General features: G+C 44.9%; 1 protein-coding gene across 1 annotated transcript in view; it reads left to right on the forward strand.

Moving 5' to 3' along the window:
• LOC115152830 (polycomb protein suz12-A) overlaps positions 1 to 22,576 on the forward strand; it is a 33,608-nt gene extending 11,032 nt beyond the window's left edge. The window contains exons 5-16 of the mRNA XM_029698098.1: positions 517 to 566; positions 1,543 to 1,628; positions 1,786 to 2,029; positions 3,674 to 3,773; positions 4,350 to 4,455; positions 6,631 to 6,814; positions 7,630 to 7,721; positions 10,147 to 10,290; positions 10,746 to 10,903; positions 15,901 to 16,105; positions 18,539 to 18,618; positions 21,945 to 22,576. Coding sequence (XP_029553958.1) covers positions 517 to 566; positions 1,543 to 1,628; positions 1,786 to 2,029; positions 3,674 to 3,773; positions 4,350 to 4,455; positions 6,631 to 6,814; positions 7,630 to 7,721; positions 10,147 to 10,290; positions 10,746 to 10,903; positions 15,901 to 16,105; positions 18,539 to 18,618; positions 21,945 to 22,359 — 1,864 coding nt within the window. The 3' untranslated portion in view covers positions 22,360 to 22,576. The remainder of the gene's footprint in view (positions 1 to 516; positions 567 to 1,542; positions 1,629 to 1,785; positions 2,030 to 3,673; positions 3,774 to 4,349; positions 4,456 to 6,630; positions 6,815 to 7,629; positions 7,722 to 10,146; positions 10,291 to 10,745; positions 10,904 to 15,900; positions 16,106 to 18,538; positions 18,619 to 21,944) is intronic.
• The last annotated feature ends 736 nt before the right edge of the window (positions 22,577 to 23,312 follow it).

Consider the following 23,312-nt stretch of genomic DNA (forward strand, 5'->3'; position numbering starts at 1 on the left):
AGTATGTAGTATACAGTGTGTTAGAATGGGTACTCATTAAGTATGTAGTATGCAGTGTGTTAGGATGGGTATTCATTAAGTATGTAGTATACATTGTGTTAGAATGGGTACTCATTAAGTATGTAGTATGCAGTATGTTAGAATGGGTATTCATTAAGTATGTAGCATACAGTATGTTAGAATGGGTACTCATTAAGTATTTAGTATACACTATGTTAGTATGGGTATTCGAACACAGCTCTGGTCTTTTTCCATTAGTCCACTGTTGATACAGTGATGTGGCCTGCTACACTTTCCTTGTTGAAAGTTCTTCAGGCCAATGTCCCGTACTTGACCGTTGACTTGCAGAACAAAATGGGACTGTATCAATGGGTAAAATACCAGAATATAGTTTTTGAGTGGATTATTACTTTAACTCCCAAAGAGCTTGATATCCACAGTCCCAAAAACCCATTCACACCTGAAAGAATGAGATCTAAGGTATTTTTGGTAACTCTTGTATAACTCTGTCCCCAGCCTGGCTTCACACCTACAACTCACCTTCACTGGGTTCTTTCATAAAGTCGGTAAGTGTTTAACTTGATGTTTGCAGGGATGATATATATCATATATATATATATATATATATATATATCTCTCTCAAATACTTATTTCCCACATTAAAATGCAAATCAATTTATAACATTTTTGACATGCGTTTTTCTGGATTTTTTTGTTATTCTGTCTCACTGTTCAAATAAACCTAACATTAAAATTATAGACTGATCATTTCTTTGTCAGTGGGCAAACGTACAAAATCAGCAGGGGATCAAATACTTTTTCCCTTACTGTACTGTCTTCTTATTCCCCTCTAATCCTGATGGTTACTCTCTTCTTAATCCCCTCTAATCCTGATGGTTGCTCTCTTCTTAATCCCCTCTAATCCTGACGGTTACTCTCTTCTTAATCCCCTCTAATCCTGATGGTTGCTCTCTTCTTAATCCCCTCTAATCCTGACGGTTACTCTCTTCTTAATCCCCTCTAATCCTGACGGTTACTCTCTTCTTAATCCCCTCTAATCCTGACGGTTGCTCTCTTCTTAATCCCCTCTAATCCTGATGGTTACTCTCTTCTTAATCCCCTCTAATCCTGACGGTTACTCTCTTCTTAATCCCCTCTAATCCTGACGGTTACTCTCTTCTTAATCCCCTCTAATCCTGACGGTTACTCTCTTCTTAATCCCCTCTAATCCTGACGGTTACTCTCTTAATCCCCTCTAATCCTGACGGTTACTCTCTTCTTAATCCCCTCTAATCCTGATGGTTACTCTCCTCTAATCCTGACGGTTACTCTCTTCTTAATCCCCTCTAATCCTGATGGTTACTCTCTTCTTATTCCCCTCTAATCCTGATGGTTACTCTCCTCTAATCCTGATGGTTACTCTCTTCTTAATCCCCTCTAATCCTGATGGTTACTCTCTTCTTAATCCCCTCTAATCCTGATGGTTACTCTCTTAATCCCCTCTAATCCTGACGGTTGCTCTCTTCTTAATCCCCTCTACAGAGAAGTCATCAGTAGACTCAGAGAATGAGCAGAACTCTGTTTCTCTAGAGGTGCTGCTGGTTAAAGTCTGTCATAAGAAGAGGAAGGTAAGAGAGAGAGTGAGAGCGTCTGAATGACTCAAATGGAAGTGTGTTCGTGTAAGTGTGTGTGCGCTCACATCTTCTCTCATTTTATCCCTCTATCTCTCTCATCCTCTTTTCTCTCTTTTCTTCCCACACTTCCCTGTTTCTCTCCCACCTCCAGGATGTGAGCTGTCCAGTGAAGCAGGTTCCTACAGGGAAGAAGCAGGTGCCTCTGAACCCAGACAGCAGCACTTCCAGCAGTCAGCCCAAGCCAGGCTCCTGTCCTTCTCTGGTGGTGTCCAGTAGTGAGTTTGATGCCAGCAACGGCCACACGGTCAAGTCCTACTCCCTGTTGTTCAGAGTGTCTGGACCAGGCAGGACGCAGCACAACGGACTGGTCAATGGACAGACCAATGAGAATATAGGTAGGCTTAGTGCTGTAGTTAGTCACACTACATGTCAGTAGGGTAGATGGTGGGTGGAGGAAACTCCAGTCTTCTTTGTGTTTCAGACATTACTGTGTGTGTGTGTGTGTGTGTGTGTGTGTGTGTGTGTGTGTGTGTGTGTGTGTGTGTGTGTGTGTTAGAGGTCGACCGATTATGATTTTTCAGCGCCGGTACTGATTATTGGAGGACCAAAAAAAGCCGCTACTGATTAATCTGACAATTTTTTTACATTTATTTATTTTTATTTATTTATTTGTAATAATGACAATTACAACAATACTGAATGAACACTTATTTTAACTTAATATAATACATCAATAAAATCAATTTAGCCTCAAATAAATAATGAAACATGTTCAATTTGGGTTAAATAATGCAAAAACAAAGTGTTGGAGAAGAAAGTAAAAGTGCAATATGAGCCATGTAAGAAAGCTAACGTTTAAGTTCCTTGATCAGAACATGAGAACATATGAAAGCTGGTGGTTCCTTTTAACATGATGGTTCCTTTTAACTACTCCAAGTCTCAGAGCGAGTGACGTTTGAAACGCTGTTAGCGTGCACCCCGCTAACTAGCTAGCCATTTCACATGGGTTACACCAGCCTAATCTCGGGAGTTGATAGGCTTGAAGTCAAACAGCTCAATGCTTGAACCATTGGGAAGAGCTGCTGGCAAATGCAGGAAAGTGCTGTTTGAATGAATGCTTACGAGCCTGCTGCTGCCTACCACCGCTCAGTCAGACTGCTGTATCAAATCATAGACTTAATTATAATATAATAAACACACAGAAATACGAGCCTTTGGTCATTAATATGGTCAAATCCGGAAACTATCATCTCGAAAACAAAACGTTTTTTCTTTCAGTGAAATAAGGAACCGTTCCGTATTTTATCTAACGGGTGGCATCCCTAAGTCTAAATATTCCTGTTACATTGCACAACCTTCAATGTCATGTCATAATTACGTAAAATTCTGGCAAATTAGTTCGCAACGAGCCAGGCGGCCCAAACTGTTGCATATACCCTGACTCTGCTCGCACAGAACGCAAGAGAAGTGACACAATTTCATGTTAGCAGGCAATATTAACTAAATATGCTGGTTTAAAATATATACTTGTGTATTGATTTTAAAGAAAGGCATTGATGTTTATGGTTAGGTACATTGGTGCAACGACAGTGCTTTTTTCGCAAATGCGCTTGTTAAATCATCACTCGTTTGGCGAAGTAGGCTGTGATTCGATGATAAATTAACAGGCACCGCATTGATTATATGCAACACAGGACAAGCTAGATAAACTAGTAATATCATCAACCATGTGTAGTTAACTAGTGATTATGTTAAGATAGGTTTAATGCTAGCTAGCAGGATGTGTGTGTGTGTGTGTGTGTGTGTGTGTGTGTGTGTGTGTGTGTGTGTGTGTTAACCCCAGTCTTGTATTGGTACAGAGGATGTGTGTGTGTGTGTGTGTGTGTTAACCCCAGTCTTGTATTGGTACAGAGGGTGTGTGTGTGTGTGTGTGTGTGTGTGTGTGTGTGTGTGTTAACCCCAGTCTTGTATTGGTACAGAGGATGTGTGTGTGTGTGTGTGTGTGTGTGTGTGTTAACCCCAGTCTTGTATTGGTACAGAGGATGTGTGTAACAGGAAGAAGAGAAGCTCCACCGTCAGACAAGAAGAAGTGGGAGAAACAACGTTCGTAGCTCAGATGACTGTGTTTGATAAGAACAGGTACACACACACACACACACACACACACACACACACACACACACACACACACACACAGGGTTGTGTTCTTGTTATTTGTCTTTCACTCTGTCACACACACTCTGTCTCTTTCTCATTCTCCTCTCATACGCTGCACACGTCTCTGGCGGACTGTGGGGCTTGTTCCACGTCTCTGGCGGGCTGTGGGGCTTGTTCCACGTCTCTGCCGGGCTGTGGGGCTTGTTCCACATCTCTGGCGGGCTGTGGGGCTTGTTCTACGTCTCTGGCGGGCTGTGGGGCTTGTTCCACGTCTCTGGCGGACTGTGGGGCTTGTTCCACGTCTCTGGCGGACTGTGGGGCTTGTTCCACGTCTCTGGCGGACTGTGGGGCTTGTTCCACAACAACTGCATTGCAGTTGGCCATCTAGAAATCACCGTTCTTCACAAAAACCGACTCACTCTGCATCACTGATTTGAAGCTCTGGAAGACGGCCAATGTCCCTTCCTCCTTTCAGGCATCTGCAGTTGTTGGATGGGCTGTATCTGTTGTTGCTAATGTTTTGTGTGTGTGTGTGTGTGTGTGTGTGTGTGTGTGTAGGCGTCTGCAGTTGTTAGATGGAGAGTATGAGGTGTCTATGCAGCAGATGGTGGACTGTCCTGTCAACAAGAAGAGAGCCACCTGGGAAACGAACCTGGATGGAAAGGTACGTGTGTGTTGTCACCAGACCAGAACGTGGACTTGGATACCAGGTTTAGTGTCACGTTACTCCATACCAAAACAACATCAGTGTTATCATGTGTTGCTGCCATGCTGTGTTGTTGTCTTAGGTCTCTCTTTATGTAGTGTTGTCTCTCTTGTCGTGATGTGTGTGATGTCCTATATGTTTAATAATTAATTTTTTATCCCAGCCCCCGTCCCCACAGGAGGCCTTTTGCTTTTTGGTAGGCCGTCATTGTAAATAAGAATTTATTCTTAACTGACTTTCCTAGTTAAATAAAGGTTAAATAAAAGGTATATTAACCAAAGTCCCAGAATGGCTCTTGATCCAGACAGATAAACTCAGCTACTGCTCTGTTCAGTAGTTAGGCATCTGATAAGTTCAATATCATTACATTTAAAATAGGAATGTGACAAATGTAAAAACATTAACAGCCATTTAAAAAAAAAATAAACGATGAATCATGAAATGATGTGAATTCACATTACAAATAGGGTCCTGCGTATGACCCACTAGTGGTAGTGAAATGTTAGCTTTAGCTGTAAGCTAGCAAGGAAAGTTAGCCTACAAAGCTGGAAGCTACCGGTATCTTCTGTGCAGGCTAAGTGAAGATCTAACATGATGCAGTCCAGATTCCCAGTACAGGCTGAGTGGAGATCTAACATGATGCAGTCCAGACTCCCAGTACAGGCTGAGTGGAGATCTAACATGATGCAGTCCAGACTCCCAGTACAGGCTGAGTGGAGATCTAACATGATGCAGTCCAGACTCCCAGTACAGGCTGAGTGGAGATCTAACATGATGCAGTCCAGACTCCCAGTACAGGCTGAGTGGAGATCTAACATGATGCAGCCCAGACTCCCAGTACAGGCTGAGTGGAGATCTAACATGATGCAGTCCAGACTCCCAGTACAGGCTGAGTGGAGATCTAACATGATGCAGCCCAGACTCCCAGTACAGGCTGAGTGGAGATCTAACATGATGCAGTCCAGACTCCCAGTACAGGCTGAGTGGAGATCTAACATGATGCAGTCCAGACTCCCAGTACAGGCTGAGTGGAGATCTAACATGATGCAGTCCAGACTCCCAGTACAGGCTGAGTGGAGATCTAACATGATGCAGTCCAGACTCCCAGTACAGGCTGAGTGGAGATCTAACATGATGCAGTCCAGACTCCCAGTACAGGCTGAGTGGAGATCTAACATGATGCAGCCCAGACTCCCAGTACAGGCTGAGTGGAGATCTAACATGATGCAGTCCAGACTCCCAGTACAGGCTGAGTGGAGATCTAACATGATGCAGCCCAGACTCCCAGTACAGGCTGAGTGGAGATCTAACATGATGCAGTCCAGACTCCCAGTACAGGCTGAGTGGAGATCTAACATGATGCTGCCCAGACTCCCAGTACAGGCTGAGTGGAGATCTAACATGATGCAGCCCAGACTCCCAGTGCAGGCTGAGTGGAGATCTAACATGATGCAGCCCAGACTCCCAGTACAGGCTGAGTGGAGATCTAACATGATGCTGCCCAGACTCCCAGTGCAGGCTGAGTGGAGATCTAACATGATGCAGCCCAGACTCTCAGTACAGGCTGAGTGGAGATCTAACATGATGCTGCCCAGACTTCCAGTACAGGCTGAGTGGTACTCTAACATGATGCAGCCCAGACTCCCAGTACAGGCTGAGTGGAGATCTAACATGACGCAGTCCAGACTCCCAGTACAGGCTGAGTGGAGATCTAACATGATGCAGTCCAGACTTCCAGTACAGGCTGAGTGGAGATCTAACATGATGCAGTCCAGACTCCCAGTACAGGCTGAGTGGAGATCTAACATGATGCAGCCCAGACTCCCAGTACAGGCTGAGTGGAGATCTAACATGATGCAGCCCAGACTCCCAGTACAGGCTGAGTGGTGCACTCCGTGGGTGACATCGACTGCGTTGATAAACAGATTTGATCCGTGAGACACATTTGGCAGAAGTACCGAAAATAAAAATGATTGTATCAAAAAAGTACAGAAGTTTTGTATACGGTGCATCACTAGTGTGTGACTCCTCCTCCTGGGCCCCTGGTCTTCCTCTCTGAACAGACAGGAAGAGGTCAGCACTTCCCTTTACTCATGTCTTTGTCTCTCTCTCTCCCTTCCCCACTTTCTGTAGCTCCTCCCTCCGTTTGAGACGTTCTCCAAGGGTCCTACTCTCCAGTTCACGCTGCGTTGGACAGGCGAGCCCAGTGATAGGTCGACGGCCCCTGTGGCCAAACCCCTCGCCACGCGGAACGCTGACGCTAGCAGCCTGACCTCCGACCCTAGGCCCTGCTCCCTCAGACCCACTCAGACCGTAGGTGAGACACGGGCCGGACGACGCACGCGCACACAGACGGACTGTTGTAATCTGTAGAAGCTCACTAAATGGTGTCAACTTAAAGGGATACTTTAACATAAACCATGTTTAAATGAATATCATTTTTGTGTCTTTGCGTCCGGTATAAAGGAAGTTAGAGGTCGTTTTGTGAGCCAATGCTAACTAGCGTTAGCACAATGACTGGAAGTCTGTGGTATCTGCTAGCGAACATTAGTTAGAAATTGCGCTAGTGATAGTTAGCAACATCCTTCATACTGGACACCGAGAAATAGAAGTATTATCCACGAGTTCATCTGATTTCTGGGGAAGTAGATAAAGGACCTCATTACCAAAATCCTGAAGTATCCCTTTAAACATGGTACACGTTAAAGAATCCCTTTAAACATGGTACACGTTAAAGAATCCCTTTAAACATGGTACACGTTAAAGAATCCCTTTAAACATGGTTCACGTTAAAGAATCCCTTTAAACATGGTACACGTTAAAGTATCCCTTTAAACATGGTTCACGTTAAAGAATCCCTTTAAACATGGTACACGTTAAAGAATCCCTTTAAACATGGTACACGTTAAAGTATCCCTTTAAACATGGTATACGTTAAAGTATCCCTTTAAACATGGTATACGTTAAAGTATCCCTTTAAACATGGTACACGTTAAAGAATCCCTTTAAACATGGTTCACGTTAAAGTATCCCTTTAAACATGGTATACGTTAAAGTATCCCTTTAAACATGGTTCACGTTAAAGTATCCCTTTAAACATGGTATACGTTTCCTCTCTCTCTCTCTCTGTAGCTGTGAAAGACTCCTTCAGCAGTACAGAATTTCAGATGAGACGAGAACACACACTTGATGAACCAAGTGACAATCTACGCATATTCTACCAGGTGAGAGGGAGAAACACACTTACATTTTACATTTTAGTCATTTAGCAGACGCTCTTATCCAGAGCGACTTACAGTAGTGAATGCATACATTTCATTTCATACATTTTCTTCTCCCGTACTGGTCCCCCGTTGTATTGTTGACTTTAGTGCACATTGCATTGTGCAATCCATGTCTGAATCACAGCTGTGTTGTGCTTGTCTTTTGTTCTCTTGTTATGTGACTGACTGGGGGTGGATGGTATTAGAGACCTGGTCCTTTATAACAGGTCTGACTGGGGGTGGATGGTATTAGAGACCTGGTCCTTTATAACAGGTCTGACTGGGTGTTATTAGAGACCTGGTCCTTTATAACAGGTCTGACTGGGTGTTATTAGAGACCTGGTCCTTTATAACAGGTCTGACTGGGGGTTATTAGAGACCTGGTCCTTTATAACAGGTCTGACTGGGGGTTATTAGAGACCTGGTCCTTTATAACAGGTCTGACTGGGGGTGGATGGTATTAGAGACCTGGTCCTTTATAACAGGTCTGACTGGGGGGTATTAGAGACCTGGTCCTTTATAACAGGTCTGACTGGGGGGTATTAGAGACCTGGTCCTTTATAACAGGTCTGACTGGGGGGTATTAGAGACCTGGTCCTTTATAACAGGTCTGACTGGGGGTATTAGAGACCTGGTCCTTTATAACAGGTCTGACTGGGGGGTGGATGGTATTAGAGACCTGGTCCTTTATAACAGGTCTGACTGGGGGGTGGATGGTATTAGAGACCTGGTCCTTTATAACAGGTCTGACTGGGTGTTATTAGAGACCTGGTCCTTTATAACAGGTCTGACTGGGGGGTATTAGAGACCTGGTCCTTTATAACAGGTCTGACTGGGGGGTATTAGAGACCTGGTCCTTTATAACAGGTCTGACTGGGGGGTGGGTGTTATTAGAGACCTGGTCCTTTATAACAGGTCTGACTGGGGGGTGGATGGTATTAGAGACCTGGTCCTTTATAACAGGTCTGACTGGGGGGTGGATGGTATTAGAGACCTGGTCCTTTATAACAGGTCTGACTGGGGGGTGGATGGTATTAGATACCTGGTCCTTTATAACAGGTCTGACTGGGGGGTGGATGGTATTAGAGACCTGGTCCTTTATAACAGGTCTGACTGGGTGTTATTAGAGACCTGGTCCTTTATAACAGGTCTGACTGGAGGGTATTAGAGACCTGGTCCTTTATAACAGGTCTGACTGGGGGGTGGATGGTATTAGAGACCTGGTCCTTTATAACAGGTCTGACTGGAGGGTGGATGGTATTAGAGACCTGGTCCTTTATAACAGGTCTGACTGGGGGTATTAGAGACCTGGTCCTTTATAACAGGTCTGACTGGGGGTGGATGGTATTAGAGACCTGGTCCTTTATAACAGGTCTGACTGGGGGTATTAGAGACATGGTCCTTTATAACAGGTCTGACTGGGGGGTATTAGAGACCTGGTCCTTTATAACAGGTCTGACTGGGGGGTATTAGAGACCTGGTCCTTTATAACAGGTCTGACTGGGGGTATTAGAGACCTGGTCCTTTATAACAGGTCTGACTGGGGGGTGGATGGTATTAGAGACCTGGTCCTTTATAACAGGTCTGACTGGGGGTTATTAGAGACCTGGTCCTTTATAACAGGTCTGACTGGGGGGTATTAGAGACCTGGTCCTTTATAACAGGTCTGACTGGGGGGTGGGTGTTATTAGAGACCTGGTCCTTTATAACAGGTCTGACTGGGGGTATTAGAGACATGGTCCTTTATAACAGGTCTGACTGGGGGGTATTAGAGACCTGGTCCTTTATAACAGGTCTGACTGGGGGGTGGGTGTTATTAGAGACCTGGTCCTTTATAACAGGTCTGACTGGGGGTATTAGAGACCTGGTCCTTTATAACAGGTCTGACTGGGGGTGGATGGTATTAGAGACCTGGTCCTTTATAACAGGTCTGACTGGGGGTATTAGAGACATGGTCCTTTATAACAGGTCTGACTGGGGGGTATTAGAGACCTGGTCCTTTATAACAGGTCTGACTGGGGGGTATTAGAGACCTGGTCCTTTATAACAGGTCTGACTGGGGGTATTAGAGACCTGGTCCTTTATAACAGGTCTGACTGGGGGGTGGATGGTATTAGAGACCTGGTCCTTTATAACAGGTCTGACTGGGGGTTATTAGAGACCTGGTCCTTTATAACAGGTCCGCATCCTGCTTCCTATATAGTGCCCTTCATTTGACCAGGGCCCCATAGTTCACCATATAGGCAATAGGGTCCCATTTGGTACAGTGTATTTCAGACTTGTCTGTCTATGATGGGGAGTTTCTACTGGCTCCTACTCTATGGTCAGACTGGCTGACCTTTCCTGTGGGATTACATAGTCTATATCCTTCTCTCCCACTCTCTAGTTCCTGTATAACCACAACACACAGCAGCAGACCGAGGCTAGAGATGACCTCCACTGTCCCTGGTGCACTCTGAACTGTAGGAGACTCTACAGTCTCCTCAAACACCTCAAACTGGCCCACAGCAGATTCATCTTCAACTACGTGGTGAGAGAGAGAGAGAGAGAGAGAGAGAGAGAGAGAGAGAGAGAGAGAGTGTGTGTGTGTGTGTGTGTGTGTGTGTGTGTGTGTGTCTGGTGCACTCTGAACTGTGGAAGACTGCGGTCTCCTCAAACTGGCCCACAGCAGATTCATCTTCAACTACGTGGTGAGAGAGAGACCGAGAGAGAGAGAGTGTGTGTGTGTGTGTGTCTGGTGAACTCTGAACTGTGGAAGACTGCGGTCTCCTCAAACTGGCCCACAACAGATCTTCAACTATGACTGCATTTAGACAGGCAGCCCAGTTCTGATATTTTTCCAGTAATTGGGCAGGCTGTGTAAACAGCCTGGGAGGTGAGAGAGACCAGGGGTGGGGAGGGGGGGGTGTAATGTCAGGAGCTGAATAAGGGCTAGTTATTAATCAGGTCCGTTGTGATTGACATGTTCTATGACCTCCTCCCCAGCCCCACCCTAAAGGAGCGAGGATAGACGTGTCTATTAATGAGCGTTACGACGGGGCGTATGCTGGGAATCCTCAGGATATTCACAGTCAGCCCGGCTTCGCCTTCAGCAGGAACGGACCCGTCAAGAGATCCCCTGTCACACACATCCTCGTCTGCAGGTAGCTGGGTACACACACACACACACACACACACACACACACACACACACACACACACACACACACATCCTCGTCTGCAGGTAGCTGGGTCTCACACACACACACACACACACACACACGTTCATCTGCAGGTAACACACACACACATGTTCATCTGCAGGTAACACACACACACACACACACATGTTCATCTGCAGGTAACACACACCCCTATAGTCGTAAAGGCCAATTCAATTCATTGAAGTCCAGGTAGCAGATAAAGGGACCTATCAGATATGTATGTAGTTGCTGCTGTATGTTAACTAATATACATGGGTTCTGACTTCAACAATGGTTTGTTACTTTACAATTGTAAAATATATGAATATATGCTCCCCGCATTTAAAATATAAGAAGACTGCTGGAAAGCCCGAACGCAAGATGGTAATTTCTGAGTCACACAGTGGAGGAACATATTGTCTGTCTGTAGTCTACTGTACATGGTGGAGGAACATATTGTCTGTAGTCTACTGTACATGGTGGAGGAACATATTGTCTGTAGTCTACTGTACATGGTGGAGGAACATATTGTCTGTAGTCTACTGTACATGATGGAGGAACATATTGTCTGTAGTCTACTGTACATGGTGGAGGAACATATTGTCTGTAGTCTACTGTACATGATGGAGGAACATATTGTCTGTAGTCTACTGTACATGATGGAGGTACATATTGTCTGTAGCCTACTGTACATGGTGGAGGAACATATTGTCTGTAGTCTACTGTACATGATGGAGGAACATATTGTCTGTCTGTAGTCTACTGTACATGATGGAGGAATCTATTGTCTGTAGTCTACTGTACATGGTGGAGGAACATATTGTCTGTAGTCTACTGTACATGATGGAGGTACATATTGTCTGTAGCCTACTGTACATGGTGGAGGAACATATTGTCTGTAGTCTACTGTACATGGAGGAACATATTGTCTGGCTGTAGTCTACTGTACATGATGGAGGAACATATTGTCTGTAGTCTACTGTACATGGTGGAGGAACATATTGGCTGTAGTCTACTGTACATGGTGGAGGAACATATTGTCTGTAGTCTACTGTACATGGTGGAGGTACATATTGTCTGTCTGTAGTCTACTGTACATGGTGGAGGAACATATTGTCTGTCTGTAGTCTACTGCACATGGTGGAGGAACATATTGTCTGTAGTCTACTGTACATGGTGGAGGAACATATTGTCTGTCTGTAGTCTACTGTACATGGTGGAGGAACATATTGTCTGGCTGTAGTCTACTGTACATGGTGGAGGAACATATTGTCTGTAGTCTACTGTACATGGTGGAGGAACATATTGTCTGTAGTCTACTGTACATGGTGGAGGAACATATTGTCTGTAGTCTACTGTACATGATGGAGGAACATATTGTCTGTAGTCTACTGTACATGGTGGAGGAACATATTGTCTGTAGTCTACTGTACATGATGGAGGAACATATTGTCTGTAGTCTACTGTACATGGTGGAGGAACATATTGTCTGGCTGTAGTCTACTGTACATGGTGGAGGAACATATTGTCTGTAGTCTACTGTACATGGTGGAGGAACATATTGTCTGGCTGTAGTCTACTGTACATGGTGGAGGAACATATTGTCTGTAGTCTACTGTACATGGTGGAGGAACATATTGGCTGTAGTCTACTGTACATGGTGGAGGAACATATTGTCTGTAGTCTACTGTACAGGGTGGAGGAACATATTGTCTGTAGTCTACTGTACATGGTGGAGGAACATATTGGCTGTAGTCTACTGTGCATGGTGGAGGAACATATTGTCTGTAGTCTACTGTACAGGGTGGAGGAATCTATTGTCTGTAGTCTACTGTACATGGTGGAGGAACATATTGTCTGTAGTCTACTGTACATGGTGGAGGAACATATTGTCTGTAGTCTACTGTACATGGTGGAGGAACATATTGTCTGTAGTCTACTGTACATGGTGGAGGAACATATTGTCTGTAGTCTACTGTACAGGGTGGAGGAACATATTGTCTGTAGTCTACTGTACATGGTGGAGGAACATATTGGCTGTAGTCTACTGTGCATGGTGGAGGAACATATTGTCTGTAGTCTACTGTACATGGTGGAGGAATCTATTGTCTGTAGTCTACTGTACAGGGTGGAGGAACATATTGGCTGTAGTCTACTGTACATGGAGGAGGAACATATTGTCTGTAGTCTACTGTACATGGTGGAGGAACATATTGTCTGTAGTCTACTGTACATGGTGGAGGAACATATTGTCTGGCTGTAGTCTACTGTACATGGTGCAGGAACATATTGTCTGTAGTCTACTGTACATGGTGGAGGAACATATTGTCTGTAGTCTACTGTAGAGCTTCACAATTGCAAACTTTATAGAATAGAAATCTAATTACATCAATTAAATGTGGAACAACTTATTTGAGTGAACATTAGCAAGCCAGCAGCAGATGATACAAAGTGAGTTCTCTCCTCCCGGTTGTGGTTTCCTGTCTAGCTTGCTCCCTTTACTAGGCCGTACCAGTGACATACTTGGCTATGTTATCGACATATAGCAGTACATAAACAAAATCTAGCTCACTAGCTAGAAAGAAATGGCCACATATTCATTCACAAATGGAGGAAGAGCATAGATAGCTATAGCAAGGTAACGTTAGCAGCTGCCTCTTCAACAAGAAGCCACTGTGACAACATAAATCCTAAAGCAAATACATAAAAACGTGCCCCAATGAGCAAAATCCACATTCACCCCTCCAAAGAAATCATGGCTCTGGGGCTTCTCCGAAATGACACCAGATCCGCAATCGGATCCATGGCCGATGCGTCACATTTCAATTTAGCCTGCACTCGGCAGGCTGTGTAGAGAAACTCCCCTGGAGACATAGAAAGGCTGAATTACCTGAACGCACAGCCCCCACAAACACCTTGAGAACGCTCTTCACAGTACGGTAACAGTGACCTCGGTCGCTGCCAAAACGACTCTTTCCCATAGGCTTGCACTATCTATAATATGATTAGCCGTTAGCTACCAACAGCTGGCAGACGAGTTTTACATTTGGTTAGTTTTATCACTGTTCTTTAAATGGAAGAAGTGAAATAAATGTGCTATAGCTAGCTAACGTTAGCATGGAGGAAGCAAGTTAGCTCTTTCATTTACCCGGTTGACCTCCATGCTCACTGAAGTCTGTGTTAATGCTTGGTCTCTGCTGGTGCTGCTGGCTGTTTGAGATGCTTTAGAAGCCACATTGCTGGTGGGGACAGCATCCACTTTGAGGAGCAACTTCTTGCTGAAGCAGTCCTTCCATTGTTGATAGCTGTGGAAGTTCTCAGGGATGAAAGGTGCCCCTCAGATTGACTACTAGACGCCCGGTTTCCACTAGTTACACTACATGACCAAAAGTATGTGGACACCTGCTCGTTGAACATTTACATTTACGTCATTTAGCAGACGCTCTTATCCAGAGCGACTTGCAACATCTCATTTCAAAATCATGGGTATTAATATGGAGTTGGTCCCCCCTTTACTGCTATAACAGCCTCCACTCTTCTGGGAAGGCTTTCCATTAAATGTTGGAACATTGCTGCAGGGACTTGCTTCCATTCAGCAACGAGCATTAGTGAGGTCGGGGCTGAGGTCGGGGCTCTGTGCAGGCCAGTCAAGTTCTTCCACACCGATCTTGACAAACCATTTATGTGTGGACCTCGCTTTGTGTACGGGGGCATTGTCATGCTGAAACGGGAAAGAGCCTTCCCCAAACTGTTGCCATAAAGTTGGAAGCACAGAATCGTGTAGATTGTCATTGTATGCTGTAGCGTTAAGATTTCCCTTCCCTGGAACTAAAGGGTCTAGTCCGATCCCATTATGAAGCTCCCGACGAGCAGTTCTTGTGCTGACGTTGCTTCCAGAGGCAGTTTGGAACTCGGTAGTGAGTCTTGCAATCGAGGACAGACGATTGTTATGCACTACACGTTTCAACACTCGCCGGTCTCATTCTGTGAGCTTGTGTTGCCTACCACTTCGCGGCTGAGCCGTTGTTGCTCCTAGACATTTCCACTTCACAATAACTGTACTAACAGTTGACCGGGACAGCTCTAGCAGGGCAGACTGACTTGTTGGAAAGGTGGCATCCTAGGACGGTGCCACTTTGAATGTCACTGAGCTCTTCAGTAAGGCCATTCTACTGCCAATGTTTGTCTATGGAGATTGCATGGCTGTTTGCTTGATTTTATACACCTGTCAGCAATGGATGTGGCTGAAATAGACCAATCCACTAATTTGAATGGGTGTCCACATACTTTTGTGTATATAGTGTACCACAGACACAAAGTCAAAATTGTCTTTATTCTATCAATTCCTGAAAACAAAAATGTGCTTTTTGGTCTTATTTTAAGGTCAAGGTTAGGCATAAGGTTAGCAGTGTGGGACCAATTCTTCCGCCTCATTCTCACAATGAGAATTTTCATGGTGTGAAGCTGACCATGTTGCGTTGTAGGATTTTTTCCAAAGTTAGAGCTGATTTGGAGAGAACCTCAAACCCAACTTTTAGAACAACATAATATTATAACAATTGATTTCAGAGTTTGTAATTTGGGAATGTTTTCTTGGGGTGCTCTAAGTTACTACTATATGTGTTTCTGGCATTGAGAAATAAGTGCTGCTTTGAACATCCATCTTTCCCTCTCTTCTGTTCTCTTTCCTGTAGGATCTTTACCTCTCTCTCTCTCTAAATCCCCCTACCCATCTCCTCTCTTCCTGTAGGATCTTTACCTCTCTCGCTTTCCCTCTACCCCTCTCTTCTGTTCTCCTTCCTGTAGGATCTTTACTTCTCTCTCTCTCTCTCTCACTCTCTCTAAATCCCCCTACCCATCTCCTCTCTTCCTGTAGGCTAAAGCATGTATGTATGCACAACGGTGTATGCAGGTACAATTGACAGTCACTTACTAAGCCTTTCCTCTCCTCCCCCCAGACCTAAGCGTGTTCTCCCCCCCAGTCTGTGTGAGTTCCTGGAGGCTGATGGAGAAGGAGGAGAGGGAGACCAGCAGAGAATCATCCCTGGTCACAACCGCCTCTACTTCCGCTCAGACAGCTGTACCCCCAAAACACCCCAGGAGGTAGATCACGACAGTGAGGATGAGACGGACCCCTTCTGGCTCCGAGAGAGGACCATCATGGTGAGAGACGCAAACACACACTGAGCAGGTAGCTACCACACGTGGTGAGATACACTGAGCAGGTAGCTAGCTACCACACGTGGTGAGATACACTGAGCAGGTAGCTAGCTACCACACGTGGTGAGAGACACTGAGCAGGTAGCTAGCTACCACACGTGGTGAGAGACACTGAGCAGGTAGCTAGCTACCACACGTGGTGAGAGACACTGAGCAGGTACAGTGGATATAAAAAGTCTACACACCCCTGTTAAAATGCCAGGTTTTTGTGATGTAAAAGAATGAGACAAAGATAAATCATGTCAGGACTTTTCTACTGTTAATGTGACCTATAATGTGAACAATTCAATTGAAAAACAAACTGAAATCTTCGAGGGGGGAAAATGAAAAATAAAAACCTTACAGTAACCTGGTTGCATAAGTGTGCACACCCTCTTATAACTGGGGATGTGGCTGTGTTCAGAATTAACCAATCACATTCAAACTCATGTTAAATAGAAGTCATTACACACCTGCCATCATTTAAAGTGACTCTGATTAATCACAAATAAAGTTCAGCTGTTCTAGTAGAATTTTCCTGACATTTTCTTAGTTGCATCTCAGAGCAAAAGCCATGGTCTGCAGAGAGCTTCAGATGGATCTCATTGTTGAAAGATATCAGTCAGGAGAAGGGTACAAAAGAATTTCCAAAGCATTACATATACCATGGAACACAGTGAAGACAGTCATCATCAAGTGGAGAAAATATGGCACCACAGAGACATTACCAAGAACTGGACGTACCTCCAAAATGTATGAAAAGACGAGAAGAGAACTGGTCAGGGAGGCTTCAAGAGGCCTATAGCAACATTAAAGGAACTGCAGGAATTTCTGGCAAGTACTGGCTGTGTGCTACATGTGACAATGATCTCCCGTATTCTTCATATGAATGGGCTATGGGGTAGGGTGGCAAGACGGAAGCCTTTTCTTACAATGAAAAGCATCCAAGCCAGGCTGAAGTTTGCAAAAACAAACATGAAGTCCCCCAAAAGCACGTGGGGAAAATGTGTTATGGTCTGATGAAACCAAGGTTGAACTTTTTGGCCATAATTCCAAAAGGTATGTTTGGCGCAAAAACAACACTGCACATCACCCAAAGAACACCATACCCACAGTGAAGCATGGTGGTGGCAGCATCATGCGTTGGGGCTGTTTTTCTTCAGCTGGAAGGAGGGAATTATGGAGGGAATTATGAACAGTTCCAAATACCAGGCAATTTTGGCACAAAACCTTCAGGCGTCCGTTAGAAAGCTGAAGAGGAAGAGGAAGTTCACCTTTCAGCACGACAACGACCCAAAGCACACATCCAAATCCACGAAAGCATGGCTTCACCAGAAGAAGATTAACGTTTTGGAATGGCCCAGCCATTGGCCCAGACCTGAATCCAGTTGAACATCTCTGGGGTGATCTGAAGAGGGCTGTGCACAGGAGATGTCCTCGCAATCTGACAGATTTGGAGCGCTTTTGCAAAGAAGAGTGGGCAAATATTGCCACATCAAGATGTGCCATGCTAATTGACTCCTACCCAAAAAGGGTAGGAGTGCTGTAATAAAATCAAAAGGTGCTTCAACAAAGTATTAGTTTAAGGGTGTGCACACTTATGCAACCAGGTTATTGTGAGTTTTTTTTTTTTCCCCCTCAAAGATTTCAGTTTGTTTTTCAATTGCATTGTTCACATTATAGGTCACATTAAAGGTGGAAAAAGTTCTGACATGATTTATCGTTGTCTCATTATTTTACATCACAAAAACCTGGCATTTTCACAGGGGTGTGTAGACTTTACCACACATGGTGAGATACACTGAGCAGGTAGCTACCACATTACACTACCCATACAAACCCAGGTCTACCATTACATTACCATTACAGACTGTAGGTATTAGGCCCATACAAACCCAGGTCTACCATTACATTACCATTACAGACTGTAGGTATTAGGCCCATACAAACCCAGGTCTACCATTACATTACCATTACAGACTGTAGGTATTAGGCCCATACAAACCCAGGTCTACCATTACATTACCATTACAGACTGTAGGTATTAGGCCCATACAAACCCAGGTCTACCATTACATTACCATCACAGACTGTAGGTATTAGGCCCATACAAACCCAGGTCTACCATTACATTACCATTACAGACTGTAGGTATTAGGCCCATACAAACCCAGGTCTACCATTACATTACCATTACAGACTGTAGGTATTAGGCCCATACAAACCCAGGTCTACCATTACATTACCATTACAGACTGTAGGTATTAGGCCCATACAAACCCAGGTCTACCATTACATTACCATCACAGACTGTAGGTATTACAGAGCCACACTGACATTGGGTTTGGAGTCTCCGACTTGACTCTGGATCCACTCTGACTGTTGTTCTGTCTACAGCAAATCCAGGAGTTTACAGACGTGAACGATGGAGAGAAGGAGGTGATGAAGCTATGGAACCTCCACGTTATGAAGTATGGGTACGTACCCCACACACACACACACACACCTACCTCCACGTTATGAAGTATGGGTACGTACCCCACACACACACACACACACACACACACACACACCTACCTCCACGTTATGAAGTATGGGTACGTACCCCACACACACACACACACACACCTACCTCCACGTTATGGAGTATGGGTACGTACCCCACACACACACCTACCTCCACGTTATGAAGTATGGGTATGTACCCCACACACACACCTACCTCCACGTTATGAAGTATGGGTACGTACCCCACACACACACACACACACACCTACCTCCACGTTATGGAGTATGGGTACGTACCCCACACACACACACACACACACCTACCTCCACGTTATGAAGTATGGGTACGTACCCCACACACACACACACACACACACACACACCTACCTCCACGTTATGAAGTATGGGTACGTACCCCACACACACACACACACACACCTACCTCCACGTTATGGAGTATGGGTACGTACCCCACACACACACCTACCTCCACGTTATGAAGTATGGGTACGTACCCCACACACACACACACACACACCTACCTCCACGTTATGAAGTATGGGTACGTACCCCACACACACACACACACACCTACCTCCACGTTAAGTATGGGTACGTACCCCACACACACACACACACACCTACCTCCACGTTAAGTATGGGTACGTACCCCACATTAAAGCCCTAGCCTCGTTATACAGCCTTTGTTTAAAGCTTCATAAGACGTTGCTGTGTGTTGTTCTCTAGAGCTTCATAAGACGTTGCTGTGTGTCGTTCTCTAGAGCTTCATAAGACATTGCTGTGTGTCGTTGTCGTTCTCTAGAGCTTCATAAGACGTTGCTGTGTGTCAGTGATGTTTCCATCATATTAACTTGTTGGGGATAAAAGGCTGTGTGTGATGACGTAGTGCACATAAAAATAACTTCTGCGGTTAAATTCCCATGTACCGAAAAAAAAAAAAAAAATCTAATGCATTTTCAACTGGTTTTGTCAGCAAACATGTTGCCTTATATAGTGAATGTGCCCTCTGGTCTTGGCCCGTGCCCTTGAGCCAACAGCTGGCACATACAGTGTGGGGTTAGCCTACATGATGAGATTATTATGGATAAGAGCTAAACAGCTGGCACATACAGTGTGGAGTTAGCCTACATGATGAGATTATTATGGATAAGAGCTAGATTTCTTTTGGGGGGGGTCAAATGACAGCTAAGCATCGATCATCATGTCACCAGATTAAGACCCTCGATATTTTTGGCAAAGGAGCATGAAGTTCATCACCGTGCACTTTCACCTCCCTGTGAAGTTCATCACCGTGCACTTTCACCTCCCTGTGAAGTTCATCACCGTGCACTTTCACCTCCCTGTGAAGTTCATCACCGTGCACTTTCACCTCCCTGTGAAGTTCATCACTTATTAAATCTGTAGCTTAACTTCACTGGGGTAGGGGGCAGCATTCGGAATTTTGGATGAAAAGTGTGCCCAAATTAAACTGCCTGCTACTCAGGCCCAGAAGCTAGGATATGCATATAATTAGTAGATTTGGATAGAAAAGACTAAAGTTTCCAAAACCTGTTAAAATAATGTCTGTCAGTATAACAGAACTGATATGGCAGGCGAAAACCTGAGGAAAATCCATCCAGGAAGTACTATTATATTGAAAGGCTGTTTTTCCATTGAAAGCCTATCCACCATACAAAGACTTAGGACCCAGTTCACGATCTCTATGGCTTCTTCTACATGTGGCCAGTCTTTAGGCATTGTTTCAGGCTTTTACTTTGAAAAATTAGGGAGATACAGCACTTTCAATGAGTGGACACTGGAAATTTCCAGACACGAGTCATGCGCGGGATCGGGAACGTGCCTTTCTTGTTTCTCCTTTTCTATTGACGAAGCTATTGTCCGGTTGAAATATGATCGATTATTTATGACAAAAACAACCTTAAGATTGATTTTAAACATCGTTTGACATGTTTCTACATACTTTTATTGTACTTTTTTAACTTTTCGTCTCGATGTTGATAGCACGCCTTTGGATTACTGAACTAAACGCACCAACAAAACTGAGGTTTTTGGACATAAAGAGGGACATTATCGAACAAAACGAACATTATTGTGTAACATGGAGTCCTGGGAGTGCCATCAGATGAAGATCATCAAAGGTAAGTGATTCATTTTAATGCTATTTCTGACTTTTGTGACACCTCCTTGGTTGGAAAATGGCTGTATGGTTTTCTGTGGCTAGGGGCTGAGCTAACATAATCGCATGGTGTGCTTTCGTCGTAAAGCCTTTTTGAAATCTGACACAGCGGCTGGATTAAAATGGTGTATAATACTTGTATGTTTGAGGAATTTCAATTATGGGATTTATGTTGTTTTGAATTTGGCGCCCTGCAATTTCACTGGCTGTTGTCGAGGTGGGACGCTAGCGAGAGAGGTTAATAAACTGAATGGGAGGACCATTTACATTTAAGTCATTTAGCAGACGCTCTTATCCAGAGCGACTTACAAATTGGTGCATTCACCTTATGATATCCAGTGGAACAACCACTTTACAGTAGTACATCTAAATCTTTTAGGGGGGGGGGTTAGAAGGATTACTATATCCTATCCTAGGTATTCCTTAAAGAGGTGGGGTTTCAGGTGTCTCCGGAAGGTGGTGATTGACTCCGCTGTCCTGGCGTCGTGAGGGAGTTTGTTCCACCATTGGGGTGCCAGAGCAGCGAACAGTTTTGACTGGGCTGAGCGGGAACTGTGCTTCCTCAGAGGTAGGGAGGCGAGCAGGCCAGAGGTGGATGAACGCAGTGCCCTTGTTTGGGTGTAGGGCCTGATCAGAGCCTGAAGGTACGGAGGTGCCGTTCCCCTCACAGCTCCGTAGGCAAGCACCATGGTCTTGTAGCGGATGCGAGCTTCAACTGGAAGCCAGTGGAGAGAGTTTACTTCCATATGATGGTTGAATGGAAACCTGCTTAATGACATCTGTAGTTTAAATATTTTTTATTTAACTAGGCAAGTCAGTTAAGAACAAATTCATATTTACAATGATGGCATAGGGGTTAACTGCCTTGTTCAGGGGCAGAACGACAGATTTTTACCTTGTCAGCTCAGGGATTCGATCTAGCAACCTTTCAGTTACTGGCCCAACGCTCTAACCACTAGGCTACCTGCCGCCCCAAATGAATTAGTATTAACTAGGTGCTCTCTAGACTAGGGGCTCCATAGTGTCTGTGGCGCAGGCTGAAGTTTGACATCCCTACTCTAATCCCCCACCTCTCCCCCCCTTCTCTCTGCCCATCAGCTACATAGCAGATAACCAGATGAACGGAGCCTGTCTGGCGTTTGTGGAAGGTTGCGGTGCGTACATTGCCAGGAAGAACCTCTGTAGGAACTTCCTGTTACACCTGGTCAGCATGCATGACTTTAAACTGGTTACCACGACAACCATCAACCAGGCCATGACACGCCTCCGACACATCCAGCAGACCCAGCGGCAGGAAGCAGGAGAGGGGGATGGAGGAGAGGAGTGGGAGACAGCGCTGGAGTCTCATTCTGAGCTGCAACCCGACTATGCCACATGTAGTGACGAGCACACGGATGGTAAGAGTAACCATGGTAATGGCCACACGAATGGAAACGGCATCGGCGATGGTGATGAAGCTGGTAGTGCTGTTGCTGTGGAAACATCCAGGCCGAGCAAGAGGCATAAGTTCTGAGGTGCCCTCCAGCCCTCTCCTGGAGGACTGATAAGTATCTAAAATGATGCCCGGTGATTGGCTGAGTGGAGGGTGAAAGAGGGTGTGGTGATTGGAGGGAATAAGAGAGACTCATGATGACATCATTCCAAACAAGCACTGGGTGTTGGGTTTACCGTATAGAGGTGGTGGGCCAGAATCATTTAAGATCATTTGGACACACACACACACACACACACTCATTGTCCCACTGGTTATAGCAGGGAAACCTTCATCTAGTGTTTTCCCATGTCTGGTTCTTCAGTCTACCTTGATGTCATTAGACTAACGTTACAGTGACCATGAGTTCTGTAAACGCATCACTTCAGCAATAACTTAGTCTGAGTCCCAACTGGCACCATATTCCTTTATACTAGTGTGCACTACTTTTCACCAGGCCCTGCTGTAGGCTAGCATTCTGTCCAGGGGGTGTACTTGTACACCAAGCTGTCTGCTATAGACTAGCATTCTGTCCAGGGGGTGTACTTGTACATCAAGCTGTCTGCTATAAACTAGCATTCTGTCCAGGGGGTGTACTTGTACATCAAGCTGTCTGCTATAAACTAGCATTCTGTCCAGGAGGTGTACTTGTACATCAAGCTGTCTGCTATAAACTAGCATTCTGTCCAGGTGTAGTACTTGTACACCAAGCTGTCTGCTATAAACTAGCATTCTGTCCAGGAGGTGTACTTGTACATCAAGCTGTCTGCTATAGACTAGCATTCTGTCCAGGAGGTGTACTTGTACATCAAGCTGTCTGCTATAAACTAGCATTCTGTCCAGGGGGTGTACTTGTACATCAAGCTGTCTGCTATAGACTAGCATTCTGTCCAGGAGGTGTACTTGTACATCAAGCTGTCTGCTATAAACTAGCATTCTGTCCAGGTGGTGTACTTGTACATCAAGCTGTCTGCTATAAACTAGCATTCTGTCCA

Source organism: Salmo trutta, chromosome 1, assembly GCF_901001165.1.
Source record: "Salmo trutta chromosome 1, fSalTru1.1, whole genome shotgun sequence".
NCBI lineage: Eukaryota > Metazoa > Chordata > Actinopteri > Salmoniformes > Salmonidae > Salmo > Salmo trutta.